Below are 23,704 nucleotides of genomic sequence, written 5' to 3'. Positions count from 1 at the left end.
TTTGATCAATGAATTTGTTTACAACTTATCTTCATGGAAAAATTTAATTAAATAATATTATTTTTACTAATTCAACAGATTAACACATGGAATAAAAATTCTCTTAATTTAAGGAGATTCAAATTTCAATTCCAGCATCTCATTAAAAAAAAAAGATAAAATACATTTTTTCACAAAAACTTTTGAAATTTAAAAATAAAATAAAAAGAATGTGATATTTATAAACACTCATAAAAGGAAAAATATTTTTGCAGGTTAAATAGATTCTAATATTTGTCCATTTTAGTCAACCGTATTTACGAGAAATAATCATTTATTTTTTTGGCATTTTTAAATTAGTTATAAAATAAATAATTATTTTCTTTATTAAAAATTAATATCCTTTTATGACCACTAGGGTTAGCCTAGTGGTTGGGTGGGGAGGGATTGGGGTAGTTAGAAGCATGAGGACCTAGGTTCAATCCTCATTGTGACCATCTTTGTAATCTTTCCTATCTTTACAAAAAAAAAAAAAAAATCCTTTTATGAAAATCTTGTAAAAAAAGTCTTTAACACAATGATTAGAAAACAAAAACAAAAAATATTGTATTAAAAACATAACAATCATTTACTACCTAGTTTCTTAATAATTTTCAAATGGGTAAGAGGATATATATATATTTTTTTCATTAACGATATATAAAAATTAAACTTTAAAATCAAAATATATTAAAAACTGTTAGATTTTTAAAATTTTTATATAGCAGTGATTACCCATACACTGGATCACGTCATGGATAACTGAGGAGTGAACATTCATGTGTTGGATTGGAGTTGAAGAAATTGATCTCATCCATCCCAAGATAGAAATAATTGAAAAGAATATTGTATAATTCTTAATAAATCTTAAATTTGAAAAAACATTTCTGTCCACACCTCCAAGTTGGTGAAATCCAGCAAAACATACAAAGCTGGTTGTTCTGTTTCTGCAACCTCTTCATTCCCATTTCCTTGCAAAAGGAAGCACCGTAATTACCATGAGCATCTGCACCACCACCACCACCACCACCACCTTTTCCTTGGACCCTCTCTTCAGCTTCAACCACTACCGCGGCAGAGAAAGAGAATCTTCCATTCACCGTTCCAAGCCTAAGCTATTCTCTCTTACATCTTCTTCCAACATCAGCCTCTTCAACTCCAACAACAACTATGACTATTATAGCTATGCCTCTTGCAAATCCCACAAGTTTCTCGCTCCAAAGTTTGAGGCTTTTGCCACAAACACTGATACCCTCGAGTCCCTTCAGTCTTCTGATGTCTTGTTCGACCAGACTTTCCCCATCAACCGAACTGAATTGGTCTCTCCTTTGCTTCTTTACTGTTTTTTAGAATGGTGTTTGGTTTTTGGAGAAATTGTAGATTTTTATGAGGAAAGAGTGGAGAAGTTGGAGGGTGTTAGAGTTTTGTTTTGTTTTGTCCCAAGGGGTAAAAGTTTGGATCAGCTTGATTGACTTTTTTTTTTTTTGGTTGGTCATTTTTCTTTTGTTTTCCTTTGTTTTCTGAGCAATCAAACGGAAAGGTAATATTGTGTAAGTATCAAATAGTTTCATAGTTGTTTTTGCTAAAAAAGTGGAATCACTAGTACTTAAAAGGCCTTTTCCTTTTTGTGTTGTCATTTAATAGACATAGTGTGGTGTTTGCTTGGCATTGATGGGATTGTTGTCTTAGTGTGATTTGTGATGGAATCTACAGGTGGAGGGAAAGATCTTTGTAAGATTGGATCAGGGGAAGGATTTGGGAAATTGGGAGCTTACAGTGGGTTGCAATCTACCAGGGAAATGGATTCTTCACTGGGGAGTTTCCCGTGTGGATGATGTTGGAAGGTACAGTTAACTAAGGTGTTTTTTTCTTCTATTTGAGTCCATTCAAATTTTGAGACTTTTGGTGTATAATTCACATCATGGTAAAGCTGAATCTTAATGTTAATGATCCAACAATGATATATGATTATGATGTAAGCTTGATTCTGCAGTGAATGGGATCAACCTCCTCGTGATATGATACCCCCCGGATCTATTCCTATTAAGGTAGTAGACCACGGCTTCATGACTTCTCATGCTCTCACATATGGCCCATGTTTCATTATTACCATGCAGAAAGTTTGAGTGTGAAGTGAAAATTTCAGGACTATGCAATCGACACACCTATGAAGAAATCATTGTCGTCTACTGAAGCAGATACTTTCTATGAAGTCAGGATTGATCTTAAAGCCAACAATGATATTTCAGCTATTAATTTTGTTCTCAAGGTATATATTTCTTATAGTTAGCACTTGAGATGTTAGTTCTTAAATGTTGAATATGTGGTTAACAGAAACAAACTGTTGATCAAACTTCTCCCCTTCCTTTCACTACTTTTTCCTTTTTTCCTATTTGGGTGGCCTTGTTGATGCAGGATGAGGAAACTGGTGCTTGGTATCAACACAAAGGAAGAGATTTCAAGGTTCCTCTGGTCAGCTATGTTAAGGAGGATGCTAATATAATTGGACCTAAGAAGGGCTTTAGTTTGTGGCCAGGTTTTTTGAAATCATATTGTTGTGTTTTTTTTTTGCCTCTTCAGTTTATTCTATTTTGTGTCTTTTCTGAAATTTGGCTAATTTATGGCTTTATGTTCTTTTAGAGTGTTGAATAAATCCTAATTCTATGATACGTTATACCTTGCAGTTCCAACTGGTTACTGTTTGTGTTTATTATCTTTAACTTTTATAAATGAGATGTTTTTAAAAAAAAAAAAAAGATTCTTATATATAAATGAACAATAGAGTGAATAACCATTAAAATATTGCAGCAAAGAAAAAAGAAAATATTTGCCATTTGATATGTATTTCAATTTCAATTTTGTAGTATTAGCATTTTAGTATAGGGATAAGTAACAATGTTTATTATGGAGAAGAATAAAACTTGATTTGATCCTGACATTATCTTGTATTTAATCTTTGGGCTGAAAAAATTTGCAATGTGACTCAGCTTTCTATTTAATTTTGAAAAGATCATTATTTGAGCTTATAATATGTGTTAGGAATGCTCTTTTTCTTTTAATTTTTTAATCCTTTTAGCTGTGACCTCACACCATTATTTTGGTGAGCTTGAACTGAGACATGATTCATGGTCTTTCCTCACACCTAGGGGCCTTGGGGCAGATATCTAGCATTCTCCTGAAGTCAGATACAACAAATGATAAAAATCAAGAAGACAGCAGTGGATCCAGAAATTTAAAAGTGGAAAATAGTCAATTAGAAGGATTCTATGTAGAACTTCCTATTACCAAGGAAGTTATCGTTGATAACACTATTAGTGTCTCCATTAGGAAGTGCTCTGAGACAGCTAAGAATATTTTATATTTAGAAACAGATATACCTGGAGATATTCTCCTTCACTGGGGAGTTTGTAGAGATGATTTGAAGTGGTGGGAAATTCCACCTGCTCCTCATCCACCAGAAACAAAAGCATTTAAGGACAGAGCTTTAAGAACTAAATTACAGGTAGAGTTCTGATGAGTTGTCCTTTTTTTTATTTTAATTTTTTTTTTTTAAATGTTTTAGCACTTGTTTAGGTTATGAAATATATTTCAATACTATTGCTCCATTGGTGATGCTATTGTATTTGGCATATTCAAGGAGGATGTTTCTATACTCAAATAAGTCCATAGGATTTTAAACCTGATTTTTATATCGTTTTAAAAATTATAGTAAATAATCACCTAATGTGATTTGGTCTTATTGGACTAAAATTAAGACTATGCCGTGTCAATATCTCAAGGATTAGTCTTGTGTTCTTGTCCTACCTTTAGTTATGTTGGGTGTTTTCTTAAAGTCAAATCTTAATTCTATTTTTCTTCAAGGTGTCCTAGCCATTGTTTTACCATTTAATCCACTTCATGTTCAAAGTTTTATATCGAAATAATTCCAGCAACCCAGTGCATTTTAGCCTCTGCATAGATACTCTTGTATTTTACCAGTTCTTTTTCTAAATATTGATGTAAGTTTATAAGTGATGATGAAAATATGTGGATTATGATTGAAACATTGAATGCATGATGTTCATGCAGCCTTTTATTCTAAAGTTTATAATTAGTTACTCCCTTTCCCCCTTTTCTTCTTTCTCTTGGAAAACTTGGAAATTTGTTTTATGTCAATCAGAATGTGGTATTGTAATTCCGTGCCATTCTTTGTGTTTTATGATATATTTACATGCCCATCTTCTTCTGCAGTCAAGAGAGAGTGGAGAGGGAAGTTCAGTACAACTCTCTTTGGGAGAAGAGTTTTCTGGATTTCTTTTTGTTCTTAAGCTAAATGACAGTACTTGGATAAATGACATGGGAGATGACTTTTATATCCCTCTCCCACTTTCTGGTAGCTTAGTTGTTGGCAACATAGAAGATCAATCAGAAGGTGTACAGATGGAAGTGACTGAAGAGGCAGGTCAAGAGGAATCTATCTCTGCATTTACTGATGGTATAATCAATGAAATAAGACATTTGGTGACCGACATTTCCTCCGAGAAGAATCGGAAGACAAAATCCAAAGAAGCACAAGAAAGCATTCTTCAAGAAATTGAAAAACTAGCTGCTGAAGCCTATAGTATCTTCAGAAGCTCAGTTCCAACTTTCTCAGAGGAAACTATTGTGGAATCTGAGGCTGCTGTGGAAACCAAGACATTAGTATTGCCTGACTTGCCTCCACAAATATCCTCAGGAACAGGCACAGGGTATGAAATACTATGCCAGGGGTTTAATTGGGAATCTCATAAATCTGGAAGATGGTACATGGAGCTTAAAGAGAAAGCTGCAGAGCTGGCTTCATTTGGCTTTACTGTGATATGGTTACCACCACCTACGGAGTCTGTTTCACCTGAAGGATATATGCCAAAGGATTTATATAATTTAAATTCTAGGTACTTGATTAAAATCCTTTTAACGGTCTAATTATTTCATAGTTGTGGGTGGCAGTTATCTTTAAATTTTTATAGAGGGCCCACTATAAGGCACATTGTTTACCCTCAAGCATATGCCATTTTCTTCAACTTCAAATATCATAGTCACTGGTTGACTTGAGTGCAAGGCAACATTCTTTTATGTTCTGATTTATACATTGCATGAAAAGAAAAAAGAATACTATGATGTACAATAATTTACCTTTTCCATGAAAAGGAACTTTGATACGAACTGTTAAGTTTTTATTTAATATTTCAGATATGGAACTATTGATCAACTGAAGGATGTGGTGAAAAGTTTTCATGAAGTTGGAATCAAAGTGCTTGGAGATGCTGTTTTAAATCACCGCTGTGCTCACTCTAAGAATGCGAATGGTATTTGGAACATATTTGGAGGTCGTCTCAACTGGGATGATCGTGCAATTGTAGCTGATGATCCACATTTTCAGGTAGATGAGGGTTTTGGTCTATGATGCACCGATACGATACGCGTATCGGATACGACACGTATCCGATACGGCGATACGATTATTTTAAAATATATAGGATACGATACTTGTAAGATACGTGTCATCATATATATCAATGTTCATATATTATAATAATTGTGTACATGTAATTATGATCAAAATTCATAAACATTAAATATATAATTGCTAATTTGCAAATCCAAATTAAAAACATACTTATTGTACATTACTAAAAATAAATAAATTATAAATCATTTCATCATAAATTACTTTTTATTGTTTACAAATAGAACTAATATTACAAATTTTGTTCCTTTCTTAAAATTATCTATATAGAAGATAATTTTCATTTACAGTTCATCAAAGACAAATATTTCTATGTTTCTATATTAAACATGTTTATATATCTTATTTAGCTGTAATGAATATTTTATAATTTTTCAAAAATTTGAATACTTTATCGATACGTATCACTAATAAGTATTGGTGAAGTATCTAAGAGTATCGGAATTCAATAAAATTTTCATAATATTTTTAAAGACTAGGATACTTCATTGACACGTATCGGTGAAGTATCCAAGAGTATCGGATACGGATACGTATCGGATACGGATACGTGAAGCAAATTGAAGTATCGGTGCTTCATAGGTTTTGGTTATATACTTTGCTCTTTACTCCTTACACAGTATTGGTAGTCATCCTAAAAGAATTGGATAGATCTTGTCTGTTTTTTTCTATATTCTCAACAACATATCTAGTTTCTTTTTTGGGATTGTACGTCAATGCCTTTCAGTCATACTTTTTTCCCATACTATAGAGTAGTCAAATTTCTTTCACAGGATTGAGAACCATTAAGAATTGGTATCAAAACTCGTAACATGCTTGCAGGAAAGAAGTTATATTATGTTCTTTGTTTGCCATTTCCCAGGAAAGTGGTGCACATTTGAAAACCACTGATTGAAGTGTAATAGATTTTTCTTTTTCCTTATTTTTTTTAATAAATTACTTTCATTATTGAATCTTATATTTATTGGTGACTGTTTGCAATTTTATTTCATTAATTAATAACAAAATGACTTTATATTCATTATGCTAGATGACAGTAGTTATCAATCATGTGTATGGAATTAGTTCAACATTTAGATTGGTTAATTTTGTGAGAGGAAGAGACATTTTGCAAATAGTTTATTTCATGTTCATATTTGCTTTCTTACCATTTTCTTCAGTAAACAACCTAACATGAAACTCAAATCATTTCTAGATTGTTACTGGTTTTGATGGTCCTATCTGTATCCTCTGGAATTGATTTATGTAAAGTCATAAAGTTAGTACTTCTGGTTTGTTGAAAGTACTGAACCACAAGAAACCATCAAATGGGTTATGATTATTTAGTAACCTAAGATTTTAAAGAAGTGAGTTCTGGGTATGATCATATTACTTTTACTTTTCCCTGCCCTATCCTGAATATGAGCACACAGCATAACTTTTTTTATATCAATGTTTTCTAAGAATTAAGAAATAGGTTTAACGAAGAAATAATGTGAAGCAAAGGCTCATATACATCATGTAAAGCAAATATTCATGTAAATTACATTTTTGTGTTGAAAACCCACTGGATATGTTTCATGATAAACAAAATTGGACAACAATGAAGTATTTGGAAGTTCCTTTTGTTGTTAGTGTCTTAGTGTGTTATACAGTGATACATTAATCCTTTTGGGTGAATCTGATATGCATAATATACATTCTTTCTTTCTGCTATGCAGGGGAGGGGCAACAAGAGTAGTGGAGACAATTTTCATGCTGCTCCAAACATTGATCACTCACAGGATTTTGTGAGAAAGGATCTTAAAGAATGGCTATGCTGGCTGAGGTTTGTATTCCTGATCCTAATTTTTCAATACCTTACAAATTCCACAAAATGTTTTGTCATATGAAAATATAACCAATCAGTTTGTTACTTCATACATTATCCGAAGTGGCTATGCTGAAGAACTAAGAGCTTATTTGGATACAAGCTAGAAATGCTTTTGAGAGTCTCTCTATTGAAAATAAAGAGTATTTTTCAGTAGAAAAGCTTTCAAAAACACTTCTAAGGTTGTATCCAAATAGGCTCTAAGACAATTTGGTATGAAACATGATGTTAAACTGTCTTCTAGATTTTTAGTCTTTTCTGTTGGAAGTGGTGGTTCAGACTCCAGAGTGTGGCTTAACCAATTACACAATTCTAGTTTCATGTAAGAGTTCATTTGTGCTTCAACATCATGATATAACTAGAGAATTCTGACTTCTTTTATGAGAGAGGGTGGTTGAACATGTTTGTGGTATAGCAAAGGGAGATCTAAGTTCTGTCTTATCATCGTCACACTTTTATGGGTGTCTTAATTTATCTCATGCATCCCATGACAATGAAGGATTCCAGTCATATGCTGTAGCATCAAGGCTTATTTGTCTCTGAATTTCTTGACTTTATCCTGTGACATTTCCTCATGAACTCAATAATTTCAGATACTCAATACATTTCACCTTCCTCCTATGATAATCAATTGGTCTCACAAAAAATGTATTAAGAGGTATCATTTTATAATGCAAGTACTGTCACTTTACAAAAAAATTCTCAAAAGATGAAATATTTCTATCAAGAAAGGTATAATCACCTTTTCAAAACAGCTTGCTAATATTATGGGCTTGTTTGGATAAATTTCTCCATAAGTACATCTAGGAGAAAAAAATAAGAAGAAAAAAAAGCTACTTTATAAGCTAAAATTAGCTTATGCATAAATTAAAAAACATATTTTGGAGAGACTAGTAGGAGAAAGTCTCTACAAATTAGTTTATATATAGGCTAATTTTAGTTTTGGGAGAAGTTTATTTCCTCCTTTTTTATTTTTTTCTCCTAGAAGTACTTTTCAACAAGTTTATTCAAACAGACTTTATGTGTATGTGTGTGTCTTATATATTGGACATTAGCTATGCCAATGTGTGTCTTAGTGTCTTATCATGACCCTATATCTACATTAAGTATAAGGTCCTGCTGGTCTCGGAAACTCATTGTGTAGTGTTTTGCATCGTGTGAATGGCCAAAATTGTTACCAAATAGAAGCCTAATTCCAGAGGATAGATACCCTGCTCTTCCTTATTCACAACTCAACCTTCCATTTTCTGGCCAAACCCCCCAATGTTACACCCTCATTCACTAACCCTTTTGCTGGTCATGCCTATTCATTTTCTGGCTAAGCTCAACTCCAATATCTGTTTTGCTGTTCAAAAGGCAAAGCAGAGATGACCGGGCCTTTCTTAGTTGTTGCAACTTAACTATGGCATATACAAGACACCTTTGTTTGTTTTTGTTTTTGTTTTTTTTTTGTTTTTTTTGTTTTTTTTTGTGTAGTGTGTTCTTAACAATTCATAGTTCCTCACATTCCACTAATTTTACTTTTGTTGCAGTCCTCTTTTTTTTTTCCCCCTATTTTTCTTTTAACTTCATTCCTATGCTATGTTCTCATTTATCTCATTGTTAATTATAGCTTAAGTTAATGGTTAATGTATGTTAGACTATGAGTTTTTGATTATTAATTATTAATAGATCTTTAATTTTTGATTTATGTATAAGAAGGAATCAAGTTACTACAAAAATAACTTAAGAGTTAATCTCCATCTCCATCTCCAATTTTTTTTTTCTTTCTTCAATTTAATAGTCAAAATTAAGTTACAAGTTAGAACTGTTAGATTGAGAGAAAATAAAGGGTAAGGATGGAGAGTAATTCTTTTCAAGTTACTCTTAGGGGTAACTTGATCCCTCCTCTCTCTCTCTCTCTCTATATATATATATATATATATATATATATATAAATTTTTTTAACCATTTATATGTGTATAGTATAAATTATAAATTATCTTGTATCTATAATCTTCAATGTATATTGGCCATCTTGCTAACTGTTATAGTGGTTTTGGGGTAGGCCTCCGTGTGCCACTACTTGGGATTGATAACTGTGTTTTTTTATCTTGCTGTCTGTGAAACTCAGTTGTTTCTTTCCTTCTATATGATATTCATACTTATTTTCCTTTTTTCCTTGTACTCTATTAGAATATCTAGAAAATATCTCAAACTTATTCTAATTAAGAGTATTTAAATTTATATTATAATAGATGATCTCTTAATAGTGATTTTGCATATTTCGTGAATTTATTTCTTATTTAATTGGACTTAGGAGTCTAGTATTCATATTAATAAGGGTAAGTACTTTTTTTTAATCACTCTAGTAAATGTTACACAATATGATTCATTGTCCCTTTTATATATATATATTTTTCTCGTTCTCTACCTAAATCCCTATTGCCTATAATTTCAACTTATACTATGTTTATGTAATGCTTGTAACTAAAATGTTTTCCCCCCCTCCCCCTCTTTGTTTCTGTTGCGTTGATGTATCACAGGAATTGTATTTTTTTTTTCTAATACTGTTTACTTTTCAGGGAAGAAATTGGGTATGATGGGTGGAGGCTTGACTTTGTCAGAGGATTTTGGGGTGGTTATGTAAAGGACTACCTGGAAGCAAGTGAGCCATACTTTGCGGTAGGAGAATACTGGGATTCCCTTAGTTATACATATGGTGAAATGGATCATAATCAAGACGCACATAGACAGAGGATTGTTGACTGGATTAATGCTACTGGTGGTACTGCTGGTGCATTTGATGTTACAACCAAAGGGATTCTTCACTCTGTGAGCACTCAACTTGATTGTTTCAACTTTCAATACCATTTATTTAAATTATTTCATCCATAAAGTTTTCTGCATCTACAGGGTATAGCTCTTGGATGACTTTGAAAATTTTACCAAGTCATTTATTTGTTTTTAAATTTTACTAATATCATTGGCTTGTGGGAATTTGTTTGCAATCTTTTTGTGTAAAGGCAATAAATAAACTATTATGCTTCTTGAGCATCTTTTTTGTTTTAAATAGTTTTACTGTAACAGTGATAATGCTGCTAGTGAAAGATTCTCATTGCTGATATGCTGCTTGTTGCCATGGCTGAGATTTAATGAACGTTCATGTGGTAGAGAATTATGTTGTGATTTAATTGTATGTGTTGTACTGTAAATACGAAGAATTAACATAAAATTTACATACGGCTCTCTTTCTGATAAGTGATAATTTTACCCAAGCACATCATATATCTTCAATTCTTCATATCTTAGAAATATACGTGACTGTCCTGATGTAAACAACTTTACTTGAGGCTCTTAATTTGTTTTCAAAGTTCAAGCCAAAAATTACTGCACCTCTTGTAAGGATGCTTCAAAAGATGAGCAGAAAAAAGTGCACGCTGTTAACATTTTTTCCTTTTACCAGGCTAGCAGGCTGTATGTATATTGTTTAATCTTCGTGATATTTTATTGAAATTCTTCATATAGGCTTTGGAAAGATGTGAATATTGGCGCTTGTCAGATCAGAAGGGAAAACCCCCTGGTGTTCTTGGATGGTGGCCATCTCGTGCTGTTACTTTTATAGAAAATCATGACACTGGTTCTACCCAGGTTTGAACTTCTCCGTAGTCGTTACTTTTCGAGATTCTTTTGAGTTTAAATTTTGATTCAAAATTCATTATCAATATCAATATGAGTGACTCCACTACTAAAGTTGGAGTTTTTCAAACTTAAAGTAGGCATTTTCCTTTGAATCTTTGATAGAGAGAGAGAGAGAAGGAGATTCCTATTAGTGTAATCATAAAAATTTGTAACTGTTTTATGCATAAAAAGTAATGGTTAAAGTTATTTAAGTTTTATTCATTGTTGTGGTATTTGTAAATGCTTTTTGATTGTACTTATTTGATACGCTAAAAATATCAACAATCATAAAGTTTCTTTCATATTTTCTCTGAAGGGTCATTGGAGATTTCCAAGCGGAAAAGAAATGCAGGGATATGCGTACACTCTTACTCACCCAGGAACTCCATCAGTGTTCTTTGACCACATTTTCTCTCACTATAAAACTGAAATAGCAAAACTTATCTCTATCAGGAAGCAGAACAAGATCCACTGCAGGAGTACAGTAAGTATCAGAATGTTCTCTTCATTGTATTGTTTATGCGGATATTTTCTGGGGGGGATGATGAGGAACTTCTTCTTTGCATGTCAAAGTCACTTAAGCTGAAACATCACTGCATTATTTACTGAAAGTCACTGTCACTGAAAAACTGAAGAAAAGTAATGCATAATTCTCTCAAACAGGAAAAGTATAATATTGAGGGTGTTACAATGGTACCCTTGTAAATTGAGGTGTTTTGGTATAGTTCTTTTCGTCGTTGAGTTACATGTTTTATATTCACATGATTTTCTCTCACATTTCAAGTTTTCAACCACTTTCTTGTATCATATTAGTTATTTATTAGAAGTGTGAAAATACAATTTTAAGACCTATGAAACATGGAGTGAAAAAATATTTATAATACTAATTTGATCTAACAAAAGGTGAGAGGTCTAACTTGTATTTTGTTTGTTCATCAGTTTCAAATGCCTACAATGCTTCTAGCCGACTACTTGACACAAGTGCAAAACTATAACATCACAAAAAATTAAATAAAAAATTAATTATTAATTTAGAAATTGACAGATTCAAAACCCATCAAATTTACGTGGATAGGTAGAATTTCTCTAATATTGGTTGAATATATTTGGATACAAGCCTAAAAGGACTTTTAAGAGTTTTTCTACCAAAAAATACTTTTTATTTTTTAATAGAGAAACTCTTAAAAGTCCTTCTAAATTGTATCCAAACAGGCTAAATGACAATTATTTGTAGAGTGTAAGCTGTTTCAAGACCTTAATTTCCGCATAACTCTCCAGCACCAGCCCCTTTATCCCCTCTTTAATGTCTTGCTCCTAATTGTTCCCTCATTTTTGCCATGCAGAGTGTGTTTGGATATACATTAGAAGTACTTTTGAGGGTTTCTCTACTAACAAATACTATTTATTTTCAATAGCAAAGTTTTCAAAAATACTTCCAAGCTTGACTCCAAATAGACTCTTTTTCTTAGTTGTTGTAGCCCAATTCCCCATTTTCACACCTCTTTCTCACATATCCTTACTATTTGGTGTTCTATTCCCTTACCAAATTTGCTTCTCCTAAATCCCTTCCTTATTTGCATCTTATACAGTGATGGGGTTCTATCACAATGCATGTTTTGGTTATGAACTGGTTAAAATTTTTAACTAATTTTACTCATCATAATATAGATGACAATGACCTAATGCTGGGAAAGCAAATGAAAATCTCTGCTTGCAATATTCCTTGAAGTGCATCTACCTTTTAGCTGCAACTATGTCTTTAGTGCTATGAGTTAAAACTTAAAAAGCAGGATTTATTTTTTTTATTTTTATTTTTATTTTTTTTTGTGTTTGATATGGAAATCGTATGCATTCTTACATTTTATTGCTACTATCTTGATCAAAAGCTGAATAACGTACATTGATATTATTGGAACACTCACCTTTGTCTCCTCTTGTTTAAGGTTAAAATTTGCAAGGCAGAAAGGGATGTTTATGCAGCTATCATGGATGAAAAAGTTGCTATGAAGATTGGACCCGGTCATTTTGAACCACCTAGTGGTTCCCAAAGATGGTCCTTAGCTTTAGAGGGAAGAGACTATAAGATTTGGGAGGCATCATAATATAATTGTTTGTATCTTTTAAGTATATGTTCCTTTAGAAAATCATCACCACCTTGTATATGTTTCTTAGGAGGCAAGTATAAAATACAGAAGAATAGATGATGTTATGGCAAGCTACAACTGAAGTGAGTTGAAATGTGCCACTGTTGCTGGACGTATATATGCTGCGTAGAAGCAATATTTTAGAGAAGGTTGCAGAGGGTTCATTTCAGCCAAATGCTGGCTCATCTGAAATTAGAAAGCCTTCATATTATACTTTACTATATTTACAGAGACAAAGTATAGAAAGATATTTAGGATGACAATTGCCATTGTTGGTACATAATTCTTTGACTCCTGGATCAAGATGGCTATGTATTAAGAGAAAATTTGGATGGGGGGTTTTGGAGAAAAGGAAAGGGGGTGTAATGTTTTTATTTTTGAATTAAGAAAGTATATAGTGTTTATATAAATGAATAAGAGATGATCATCATTTCATGATAGCCTATCATTTTATTGCTTTTACTTTAAAAATTCTTAAATTAGTGAATTACTGAATGAAAAAATTATCCTCAAGTCTCCTTTTTCTTGAAAATCTTTTATCCCAAACAGGCTGTAAGCTTACAAATAATAAGCTTATGAATTTTTAGTTCTTGATTTTTCGCTCATATTTTCTTGCCTACAGGAGATGATGAATAGTTTACTAATCTAAGGTGAATACAATCGGAAAAGTTATGTGCACGTTTTTTTCAGGTTGTGTGACCGTCGCAAATTTTCATGTAACAATGTTCTTGTTTATATTTGTTTATTTTGTAAACAATAATTTATTAAAATAGTTTTCGAGATTTTTTAAGGTATAAGTTTTCAATTCATGTCAAATTGTTAATTTGAACTAGTTTTACAATGTTAAGGATTTGAATCTTTGAGATATTTTAGAAAGGGTGTTACCTATTTAATTGCTATTCACTGCTTAAAGACAAAATAAATAAATAAGGCACGACAAACAAATAATCTAATGTATTTGTAAGGGTCATTAAACTATGGTGTCAAAATGATTTGCAAGTGACGGTTAATGTTATTTATGTGTAATGTACATATTAAATCTGTGCAAAGCTTTGCCTGTCGCTGTACAGAGAAAAGCCTTTCGGCTCATTTATTCTTTATTGATTTGGATGGATATAACCATCCTTGTAAACACGAGTGAAAACATTGTCTCTTCCTTTTAAGTTTGTCATACAATTGTAGATTTCTACGAAAGGTTAAGGTATCTTCTTAATGAGGTTTCATATATTTTGGGTCATTTTCCTCTATGATATGGATCACTCTAATGTACTACAATCAGCTTGAGGGTTAAGGTAGGGAATGTATTGGATTGAAATTTTTAAAGATTTTTTTATCATAAAAATATGATAATATTTAATTAATTTTTTAAAATAACATAAATAAATTTGAGTTAACATTACAAGAAATGTTACATATAATGACATATAAAAAGTGTCATTATAGGTATAATATATATATATATATATATATATATATATATATATATATGTATATATGTCTATTTGACATATAGTTACACACAATTTTAGTGTTGATTTTGAATGAGATTTAACAATATATATTTTGTGTGTCACTATATCCTATATCCACACTTTTTAATAATATACCAACATATATTGTAGTTATTGTGTGGGTAAAAGTAATTTTTAGTGACATGTATAATGTCACTATAAGGTGTGTGTCACTATATGACAATTTTCTTATAGTGTAATTACCTATACACTGTCAGTGTAAAGTTTTTTTTACATTGACAACTAATTATATATCTTAATTGTGTCACGTCACTGTTAAAAGTAAATGTGTTTACAGTAACATAACACAATTAAGAGATATAATTGGTTGTCAGTGTAAAATTTTTTTACATTGGCAATGTATAAAGTTTTTTTTACATTGACAACTAATTATATATCTTAATTGTGTCACGTCACTGTTAAAAGTAAATGTGTTTACAGTAACATAACACAATTAAGAGATATAATTGGTTGTCAGTGTAAAATTTTTTTACATTGGCAATGTATATAGGTGATTAACTCAATAAATTTTGTGATATTTAAAGAATGAGTCTTTTGATATTGAAAAGTACATAAATTTTGATGGATTATTCTGTAAAGTAAAATTTGTATAACTTTTGGATAAAATTGATTAATACCATAATCATCTAATTGAAATATACAAAATAATTCATAAGAAAAGGGAGTTGAATTGCATGTATAATTTTTTTAAATCGATTTTCAATCACGTTAATAAACACGCTAGTTAATAATTGAAATAACTTGATTATAATATAATTTTGTTTATTTTAGTTTGGAATTCCTATGATGCCTATTTTTTAGGGAGAAATGAAGATAAGTCATTTTTTTTATGGTTGTACGAAAATAAGAAATTTCAATTGCAAAGTTTTATACCTGAGTTTTTCATAGTCAAAGGTAAACCGTTCTTTCAGCCTTAATTCCATGATCCAAATTTGGATTTCCATGCTTTGTTTTCGGTGCCCATGTAGCATATAAATACGATCCCCATTCAACATGAATATTCGAACCACTTCTTGTATTTTTTCAGTAGTCCTCAAGGGAGGGTTCCGTTTTCCCTTGCTGGCCAGGGTTAGAGGTATTCCAAACCTTGGCCAACATCAATAACAAAGAAAAGGAACAAATATGGCGAGATTAGAAGTCAATCATTTTTTTCTTATTTTGCTCTCTTTGGCCGTCATTATTCCTACCCTGAATGCCAATATCTTGGAGAAAGATGAGTATTGGCAGAACCATGTCAATGACTTCGATCCTTATTGGCAGGAAAGGGCAAAAACTGCTAAAAAAAACAGCGAGGCTGCTTATTTTCAAGACCCCTATTCACTCTCCGGCAACCTCACTACCTCTGTTAGCGAGTGAGCCCTCTCATACCAAATCATATTCAATTTCATATCATGCATATATATTGTGCACACATTTTGATCTAGTACTTAATGCAATTATTTGATATATATAGTTTATATTATATTGATAAAGCGAATTTGGATGAATGTATAACAGCCTTATAGTTGGAAAGAATAATGCAAGAAGGAACCTGAAGGGGAGAAACAAGGGAGCAGAATGCTTGGCCACCAACCCCATTGACAGGTGCTGGAGGTGTGACCCTAACTGGGCCAACAACAGGCAGAAGCTTGCAGATTGCGTGCAGGGATTCGGCAGAAACACGGTCGGAGGCAAAGGTGGTCCCATCTACGTTGTCACAGACCCCTCAGACGATGAATTGGTTAACCTAAAACCTGGGACTCTTCGTCACGCGGTCACACGCGATGGTCCACTCTGGATCATCTTTGCACGCAGCATGCTCATCACCCTCCAGCAGGAGCTCATCATGAACAGCAACAAGACCATCGACGGAAGAGGAGTTGAGGTTTACATTGCCAACGGCGCTGGCCTCACTGTTCAGTTTGTCAGTAACATCATCATCCACGGGATCAAGATCTACGACATCAAGGTCGGTCAGGGTGGCATTATCAGAGACTCCGAGACCCATTTTGGGCAAAGGACTATGAGTGACGGCGATGGAATTTCCGTCTTCGGTGCTAGCAACATTTGGATCGATCACGTTTCCATGAGAAACTGCTCCGATGGACTCATTGATGTCATCATGGCCTCCACTGCTATCACCATTTCCAACGGCCATTTCACTGACCACAACGAGGTAATCATAATTCTGTTAATAAGATTTGGTGTATATCTTATTTTACGTAATGTGTGTGCATGCATGCATGGTGCAGGCGTTCCTGTTCGGTGCTCGTGACGAATGCGAATCTGATAAAGTCATGCAAGTGACACTGGCATTCAACCACTTTGGGAAGAGATTAGTTCAAAGGATGCCCAGAGTGAGATATGGTTTTGTGCATTCGGTTAATAACGACTACACTCACTGGGAAATGTATGCCATTGGTGGCAGCCAGAACCCCACCATCATCAGCGAGGGTAACCGATTTATAGGTCCTAACATCAGGTTTGCAAAAGAGGTATGTATTTAAATCCTTAAACATTAAACACCATCAGGAGCTAATGATAAACATTCCATAACATAATTTGTTTGGTGTTTGTGAAGATTACAAAGAGAGAATACACAGATGAGAGCATTTGGAAGAATTGGCAGTGGAGATCAATCAACGATGTATACATGAATGGAGCATTTTTTGTGGAATCAGGGCCTGAGCTCGTAAACAGACCCTTCTCAAGGCAAGACATGATCACAGCTAAGCCAGGGAGTTACGTGGGAAGGCTGACACGCTATGCTGGAAGCCTTAGGTGCAGAGTGGGTCTACCTTGTTAATTACTATGGCCTTGCGTGCCCATTCATTAATTCCCTTCTTCACAATGTCAAACGATGGAAAGACAGAAAAGAGAGCAAAGCAAGATGTACCCACCAATTTATATGGCTTTATTTTTTCCTAGAGAATTATTGTACAGTCATGAGAGAAAACCTCACATTTGACTGCCACAGAAGCTCATAGGTGGTGTCGAATTGTACTTCTAAAAAAAAAAAAACAGAAAAAAAAGAATTCTAATTCTCCCCAATTTTGGCTTAATTCTATCCATTTTGTAGCCCTTCACACGAATGAATTGATTTTTTTTTATTCGGATTATATATATTTTTGTTATATACAAGCAAAAAACAAATAATTAAACTAATAAAATACAAGCAAAAACAAATTTAATAAGTTCATTAACATTTTCTATGGATGAATGTTTAATTTATTCACCCACAATAATTTTAAAATATTTTTTTTATATTATTTCAAAATACTCTTTGTAACACTATAATTTTTCTTTTATGCATATTTATTTTATATATATGTATATACTTATGCATGTGATGCTTTTTGTTATTTTTATCCTTATGAATTAAAAGTTAGATTTGAGATGACCTTACATTTAAGTTACATATATTTTATACCTTAAAGTGCAAGTTGACTTAGAGAGGGTAGAGGTATACAAAAATAATTCAAAAAAGAAACTTACATAAGTTAAAATTTTCAAATTTCTAGATAGAAGTTAGAGAGAAATACTCTATGACCTCAATATCTCATTTGTGAAGGTTGTGAATCTTCATCAAATTAGAAATTGAAGCATTTTGTAGTTCTAGCACCTCTAGATCTCCTTTTGACATGTTTTCTTTAAAAGGAAATATTTCCTTTTAAACATGTTGTGACAATGATACGGAGTGAGGCACTTTCTACTTTATCATAAAAATGGTCGCGTGTACATGGGTCCCCTAGGTGCACCTTGACCTAATGAGTTTTAAAGAGAAATGTTTGTTTAATCCTCAATTTGTTATATTATACCATACTTTTAACCAGTGTTTTAAAACCCGGACCGACCCGGCCGGTCGGACCGGTTGGACCGGGAACCGGTGGTCCAGCCGGTCCGAATCTGAAGTTGGATCGGTTATGCAGTCGACCCGTTTCAAACCGGATTGAACCGGTCAATTTTCCGGTTCAACCGGTGAACCGGTGGGTCAAACCGGTTCAACCACTTTTTTTTTTAAGGGACCATAAATCACAAAAATAATAATGAAAATTGAATCTCTTAATGAAAAAGCAAGGAGTCTTATTAAATATAACAATGACTACTTGTTCTAATATATTTGTTTGCAATATATACAACTTAAATAACTTTTATAGTATATTATTAATTTTAAATTATATATTTAATAATTCAATATCTATGTAAATATTACATATATTATTTTGTGATATTAATTGCAAACATATTATATATGTACATATTATTTATATTTTTAATTTGTATTAATATACCGTTTAACATGTAATTTTTTTATGTATTTTTTTACAAAATAAAAATAAAAATAATTTTAAATAAGATAGAAAAATTTAAATTTAAAATAAGATATGAATTTATTAAAATTTATAAGTATAAATATATTTAATATGAATATTTTTTAATAAAAATAAATAAAAATCGAGTCATGCGGTTCAACCAGTGACCCACCGGTTCAACCTTTGACCCACTGACCCAATACCTTAACCGGTTCGATGACCGGTTCGATTTTTAAAACTATGCTTTTAACCATTATTTTTTTCTTCTATTTATAATCATATTTGTTGGCAAAATTCACTTCTTTTTATTAAGTGGGCAACAAATAGGTAAAAGGATGTAAAAAAGGAAACCCATGCAAGTAAAGACCAAAAAATTGAAAAAAAATGGTTGAAACTTTATGCATGGTTGTTCTACATATAAGCACACGCTAGAACATGTACATCCATGATTGGAAGTGCAATTTTACTTCCTAATATGCACGATAGTGCATGAGTGATGCATGCCCCAAGATTAAAAGATTCACACCTATATACTTTTGAAGCATGGTCGTGCTTGCAAGAGGTTATCCTAATTTTAATTATAAATAGGAGTATTCAAAGTACATTGTAATCATCGTTTTTAGTTTTAGTTTCATATTTTCTCTTTTTCTCTCTTTCAATGTCCTTGTTGAGTTTCTATAAAGGGTTAAAAGTCAAACTCTTGGAGAAAGATTCTTCCACTTACAATTAATTTTTCCTCTTTATTTAATGGACTTTAGTATCATGTTAGGTTATTCACCTATCATGTCTAGCTAATTTCTCTATTCTAGAGTTATAATGTAATTGTTCTTTGTAAACACTTAATGATGAATTGAATGAATTCTTTTTATTAATTGTCATATTATTTTAGTGTTTTCTATTCTTATTTAAGTTAATTATAAATGTATGATCTAACTCTTTTGATTAAAAAAATCATAAAATAATTGAATTATGACAATTTGCATAATTAAACTTATTTTCTTAATTTTCAATTTAATTAATTTATTAATTTGCTTCTACATTTTTATGTTTTATTTTATGAATAAACCTCTTATAATCAATTTGATATTTTTCTAAGGTAAACATTGTTGACTTACTGGATTAAGGGGCACTAACAATTTCATAAGTAAATTGGTAAACAACTTTTATAATTTGTGAAATTTATCTTAGGGGGATCGGGAGTAATAAATCACAACTCTAAGATTTTTAATCTTTGAATCTTAATCAATCTATTTTCTACTTTAAGTTTCTAAATTACTATAATGTATTCTCACTATCAATCTTATTTCTTCAAACTGCTAAAAATCAAGATTAAGTTGGTAATTGCTTGAATTTAGTCCTTTACCTTTGATATCTAGACTTTATTCATTGTTACTACTACAATAAGACACACTTGTCTTAAGTGTACACACAACTAGTTTCTGGCGCCAATCTTAGGGATAGGCTCCAAACAAATATCAATTGAAAAGGATTTTAGATGATTTGAATATCTATTTTATTTTATTTTTGTTTTACTTTTTGTTGTTAACCACTCTTAATTGTTTGTGTTTTATTTTATTTTATTTTGAATTTTTGTTGTTAACCACTTTTGATCTCATGTTTTTATGCTAACCACTCAAAAAAACTTGTTTTAGAGTATGGTTTTGAGATAAAAAAAATATCTCGTAGATTGAAGAAGGAGGCATAAAATTCAACCATATTAATTAGCTGATGTGGGAGAATACATGGCACATGAAGAACATATATGGAATCAAAAAATCACGTGGAGCAGGAAGAAGCCATCATGGAGGAAGAACACACTTTGGAGGAATGCTTCTTCCCTGCCATTGAGGTGACTAACAACATCCTTCGACTTACAGTGACTGCTAACAACTTTGAATTGATATCGAACCTCATATCCATAGTTTAGAGTAGTGACCAATTTGGAGGGCAACCTATTGAAGATTCTCTAGGTTACTTCAAGAGATTTTTGAGTATCATTGGTACAATCAAGTATAACAACATTCCTAGAGACATTGTTAGGTTTGACTTGTTATCCTTTTCCTTGAAGGATAGGATGCTATAGTGATTATCATCCCTGCCAGATGGTTGTATTACCACATGAGAGGAATGCACAAAATGATTTTTAATGAAAAACTTTCCTTTCTCAAGGTTCACCAAGATACAACAAGACATCATGAATTTTGCACAATATGATCAAGAGTCATTGTATGAGACTTGAGAGAGAGATTCTAAGACTTTTTGAGAAAATGTCCTCACCATGTATCATAAAGGGTAGTTAATACAGATCTTTTCTAGTGGACTATCCTACCAAAATAAATCTTTCATGGATGCTATCTATGGAGGAAAGTTGATGAAGAAGTCACCTAAGGAAGTTCTTGAAATAATTGAAGACACATGGCCTCCAACAATTACATGGCCCCAATTATAGTAAACAAATATTAAAGAAACTAATGAGGACATATCTAATGAGGAGCAACCTTTAGAGAACAAAAATTGGTTGTCTTATCCAAACACATGGAGACCCTGATGTGGGCACAAACATAGATGGTGGGAACTCCTATTCCTCTACTCATATGTGATCAATGTGGAGCCATCAACCACGAGACTAAGGATTGTCAAATGAGTAATGTCTTGTATGCCTGACTTGATATTTGCATATCCATTACTTGTGAAATGTTATCATCAATCAACTCATATAATAGTCTTAATACATTATTGTAGTCCTAGTTAACAATAATGTTCAACTATAGATGCTTTAAGAATAACATTCTTTGTTCAAAGAACCAACATAATAATAATATTGGTCACACCTAATACATCTTTGAACGAACCAGTTATTCTAAAGTTGTTATTATGCATGCGTAATTAAACATTAAAATTAACTATTAACATAATAATTGAAATGCTCTTATCAAAGTTGTGTGTTGGCTATACTAAGGTTAACTCCAATAATTTTGACACAACTTATAATTAAAGAGTTTAGATATCATTCTTCAACTTTTCAAGTCTTACTGTATTTATAGACTTCTTAAAATATGACAATTGTATTAAGTTAAAGCACTTCAAGACTGTTTTGACTTTTTCTTGAATGTTTTTTTTCCTTTAATGTATGGTTGATTTTGTGCGTTGGTTCATGCATGCTTGAGGTTTAGATACTTTTCAAAAGGCTTTAGCATTGAAAAAAGTATAATCATTTGCTGATTTCAATTAAACACTACACTTGCCGGATTGCATATTCATTTTGTCGCTAACTTTCTTTTTCTGGACATTGCACCGGATTTACCACTTTCTTGGTAACATATATGTGTGCATATAAAAAAGAGTAAATAAAATATACATGCATTTATAATCGGCTTAGGTTGTCAAAACACTTATCTTTATTATCTTTTAATGTATATAGAGATATATTGTTTAAAGCACAAAAATGTTGAAAGAAGCTTTGATCTATAATCGAGACTTACACACAAACACATATTTCTACCTCAGTTAAAATTTAACCAACATAAAAGGAAAATTTTCTATTTTGGCTTATTTACGGTGGCTTAATAACTGACTTAGAAGGCCCAAAAGAGCCAACATAGAAGGGTCAATCTCATTAGTGGTTTCAAGTTGATATAATTTATTCTTTATTGCATTATATATCTTCTATTTTTTTTCTTTTCATTTTTCACTTCAAGTTATTCTAATTAATGAAAAGTTAATTTTCTTACGTATCTTTACTTTCTCATATAGCTTTAATTACTTTTACGTTGCATTCTTAATTTCATTAAAAAGATTTAATTGTTTCTCTGAGTTACATTTGGATTTAAATTACATTCCCTTTTCACTCTAGAATTCTAAAATCAAGTTTTCTATTGAAATTCCAAATTATTTATCAAGTCAAGTTACAGATATATAGCATTAACTAATTCGATTTGGAATGTATAAAAAAATATATAAGGATACGGATAAAAAAATGATTTGTGTACGAGTTTTTATACTTGTTTTTAATAATAATAATAATAATAATAATAATAATAATAATAATAATAATAATAATAATAATAATAATAATAATAATAATAATAAAACTAACACAAATAACTTTCTAATCAAATTTGATTTCAGAAAGTCGAATTTAGACAATTATTTGTACATCAACATTTTGTTGAATTAATGAATTAACATTTCAAGTCAACTTTATATCATTCAATTGAGGGTTAAACAATATTGTTAATTAATGTAATTATAAATAATTCATAACTAGTTTATTTTTATTTTTATTTTAAAGTGACAAAAAAGTAGAATCAAAATAATAAAGTCATACTAATGACTTTGAGTCTAACTCAAATCGAAATTTCACAAGACCGAGCGAAGTATTTTCCATCATAAACCATTATGTAAATTATTGGCCAAACTATCTACTTGCTTTGCATCCCATCAATGAAGCAATCTTATAATTACAAACTCCTTCGAACTTTCCATATCCTCCATCAATAATGAAGCAATCTTAATTATCTCCGAAAGCACATTGAACCCAATTTTGTTGAGCGAAACTACACCCAACAAGGACATGCCTTTTGACCTTAAGATGACCTATATATATGCTAAGCAAGGTTCATGAAACCATAATGAGTAGCAACTATTACCCTTCCATCTCCATATTCGACTATCAATATCAGTGAGAGGGATATTGTGGATTGCTTACCTATATTATTCTT

The 23,704-nt window shown here is 31.7% G+C and overlaps 2 protein-coding genes across 2 annotated transcripts; both read left to right on the top strand.

Moving 5' to 3' along the window:
• The first annotated feature begins 893 nt into the window (after positions 1-893).
• On the top strand, positions 894-13,599 carry LOC109805604 (alpha-amylase 3, chloroplastic). Its single transcript, XM_020367757.2, has 13 exons — positions 894-1,337; positions 1,732-1,862; positions 2,012-2,066; positions 2,165-2,287; positions 2,434-2,554; positions 3,165-3,520; positions 4,249-4,931; positions 5,230-5,419; positions 7,207-7,313; positions 9,920-10,169; positions 10,863-10,985; positions 11,332-11,499; positions 12,959-13,599. The coding sequence occupies exons 1-13, from the start codon at positions 1,017-1,019 to the stop codon at positions 13,115-13,117; spliced, it is 2,787 nt and encodes a 928-aa protein (XP_020223346.2). The 5' UTR covers positions 894-1,016; the 3' UTR covers positions 13,118-13,599.
• Positions 13,600-15,688: 2,089 nt separating this feature from the next.
• On the top strand, positions 15,689-17,791 carry LOC109806148 (pectate lyase). Its single transcript, XM_020368527.3, has 4 exons — positions 15,689-16,043; positions 16,189-16,846; positions 16,923-17,165; positions 17,252-17,791. The coding sequence occupies exons 1-4, from the start codon at positions 15,814-15,816 to the stop codon at positions 17,474-17,476; spliced, it is 1,356 nt and encodes a 451-aa protein (XP_020224116.1). The 5' UTR covers positions 15,689-15,813; the 3' UTR covers positions 17,477-17,791.
• Positions 17,792-23,704: the final 5,913 nt, after the last annotated feature.

Source organism: Cajanus cajan, chromosome 3, assembly GCF_000230855.2.
Source record: "Cajanus cajan strain Asha chromosome 3, NIPB_CcT2T_4, whole genome shotgun sequence".
Taxonomy (NCBI): domain Eukaryota; kingdom Viridiplantae; phylum Streptophyta; class Magnoliopsida; order Fabales; family Fabaceae; genus Cajanus; species Cajanus cajan.
Note: the sequence above shows the minus strand (reverse complement) of the source record. Positions and strands in the feature narration are given on the sequence as shown.

Excerpts from the sequence above, each read along its gene's own strand:
- LOC109805604 (XM_020367757.2), top strand. The coding sequence starts at position 1,017 with ATGAGCATCTGCACCACCACCACCACCACCACCACCTTTTCCTTGGAC. Across the intron at positions 2,067-2,164 it reads CCGGATCTATTCCTATTAAG|GACTATGCAATCGACACACC; the intron begins GTAGTAGACCAC and ends TGAAAATTTCAG. Across the intron at positions 10,170-10,862 it reads CCAAAGGGATTCTTCACTCT|GCTTTGGAAAGATGTGAATA; the intron begins GTGAGCACTCAA and ends TTCTTCATATAG.
- LOC109806148 (XM_020368527.3), top strand. The coding sequence starts at position 15,814 with ATGGCGAGATTAGAAGTCAATCATTTTTTTCTTATTTTGCTCTCTTTG. Across the intron at positions 16,847-16,922 it reads ATTTCACTGACCACAACGAG|GCGTTCCTGTTCGGTGCTCG; the intron begins GTAATCATAATT and ends TGCATGGTGCAG. Across the intron at positions 17,166-17,251 it reads ACATCAGGTTTGCAAAAGAG|ATTACAAAGAGAGAATACAC; the intron begins GTATGTATTTAA and ends GTGTTTGTGAAG.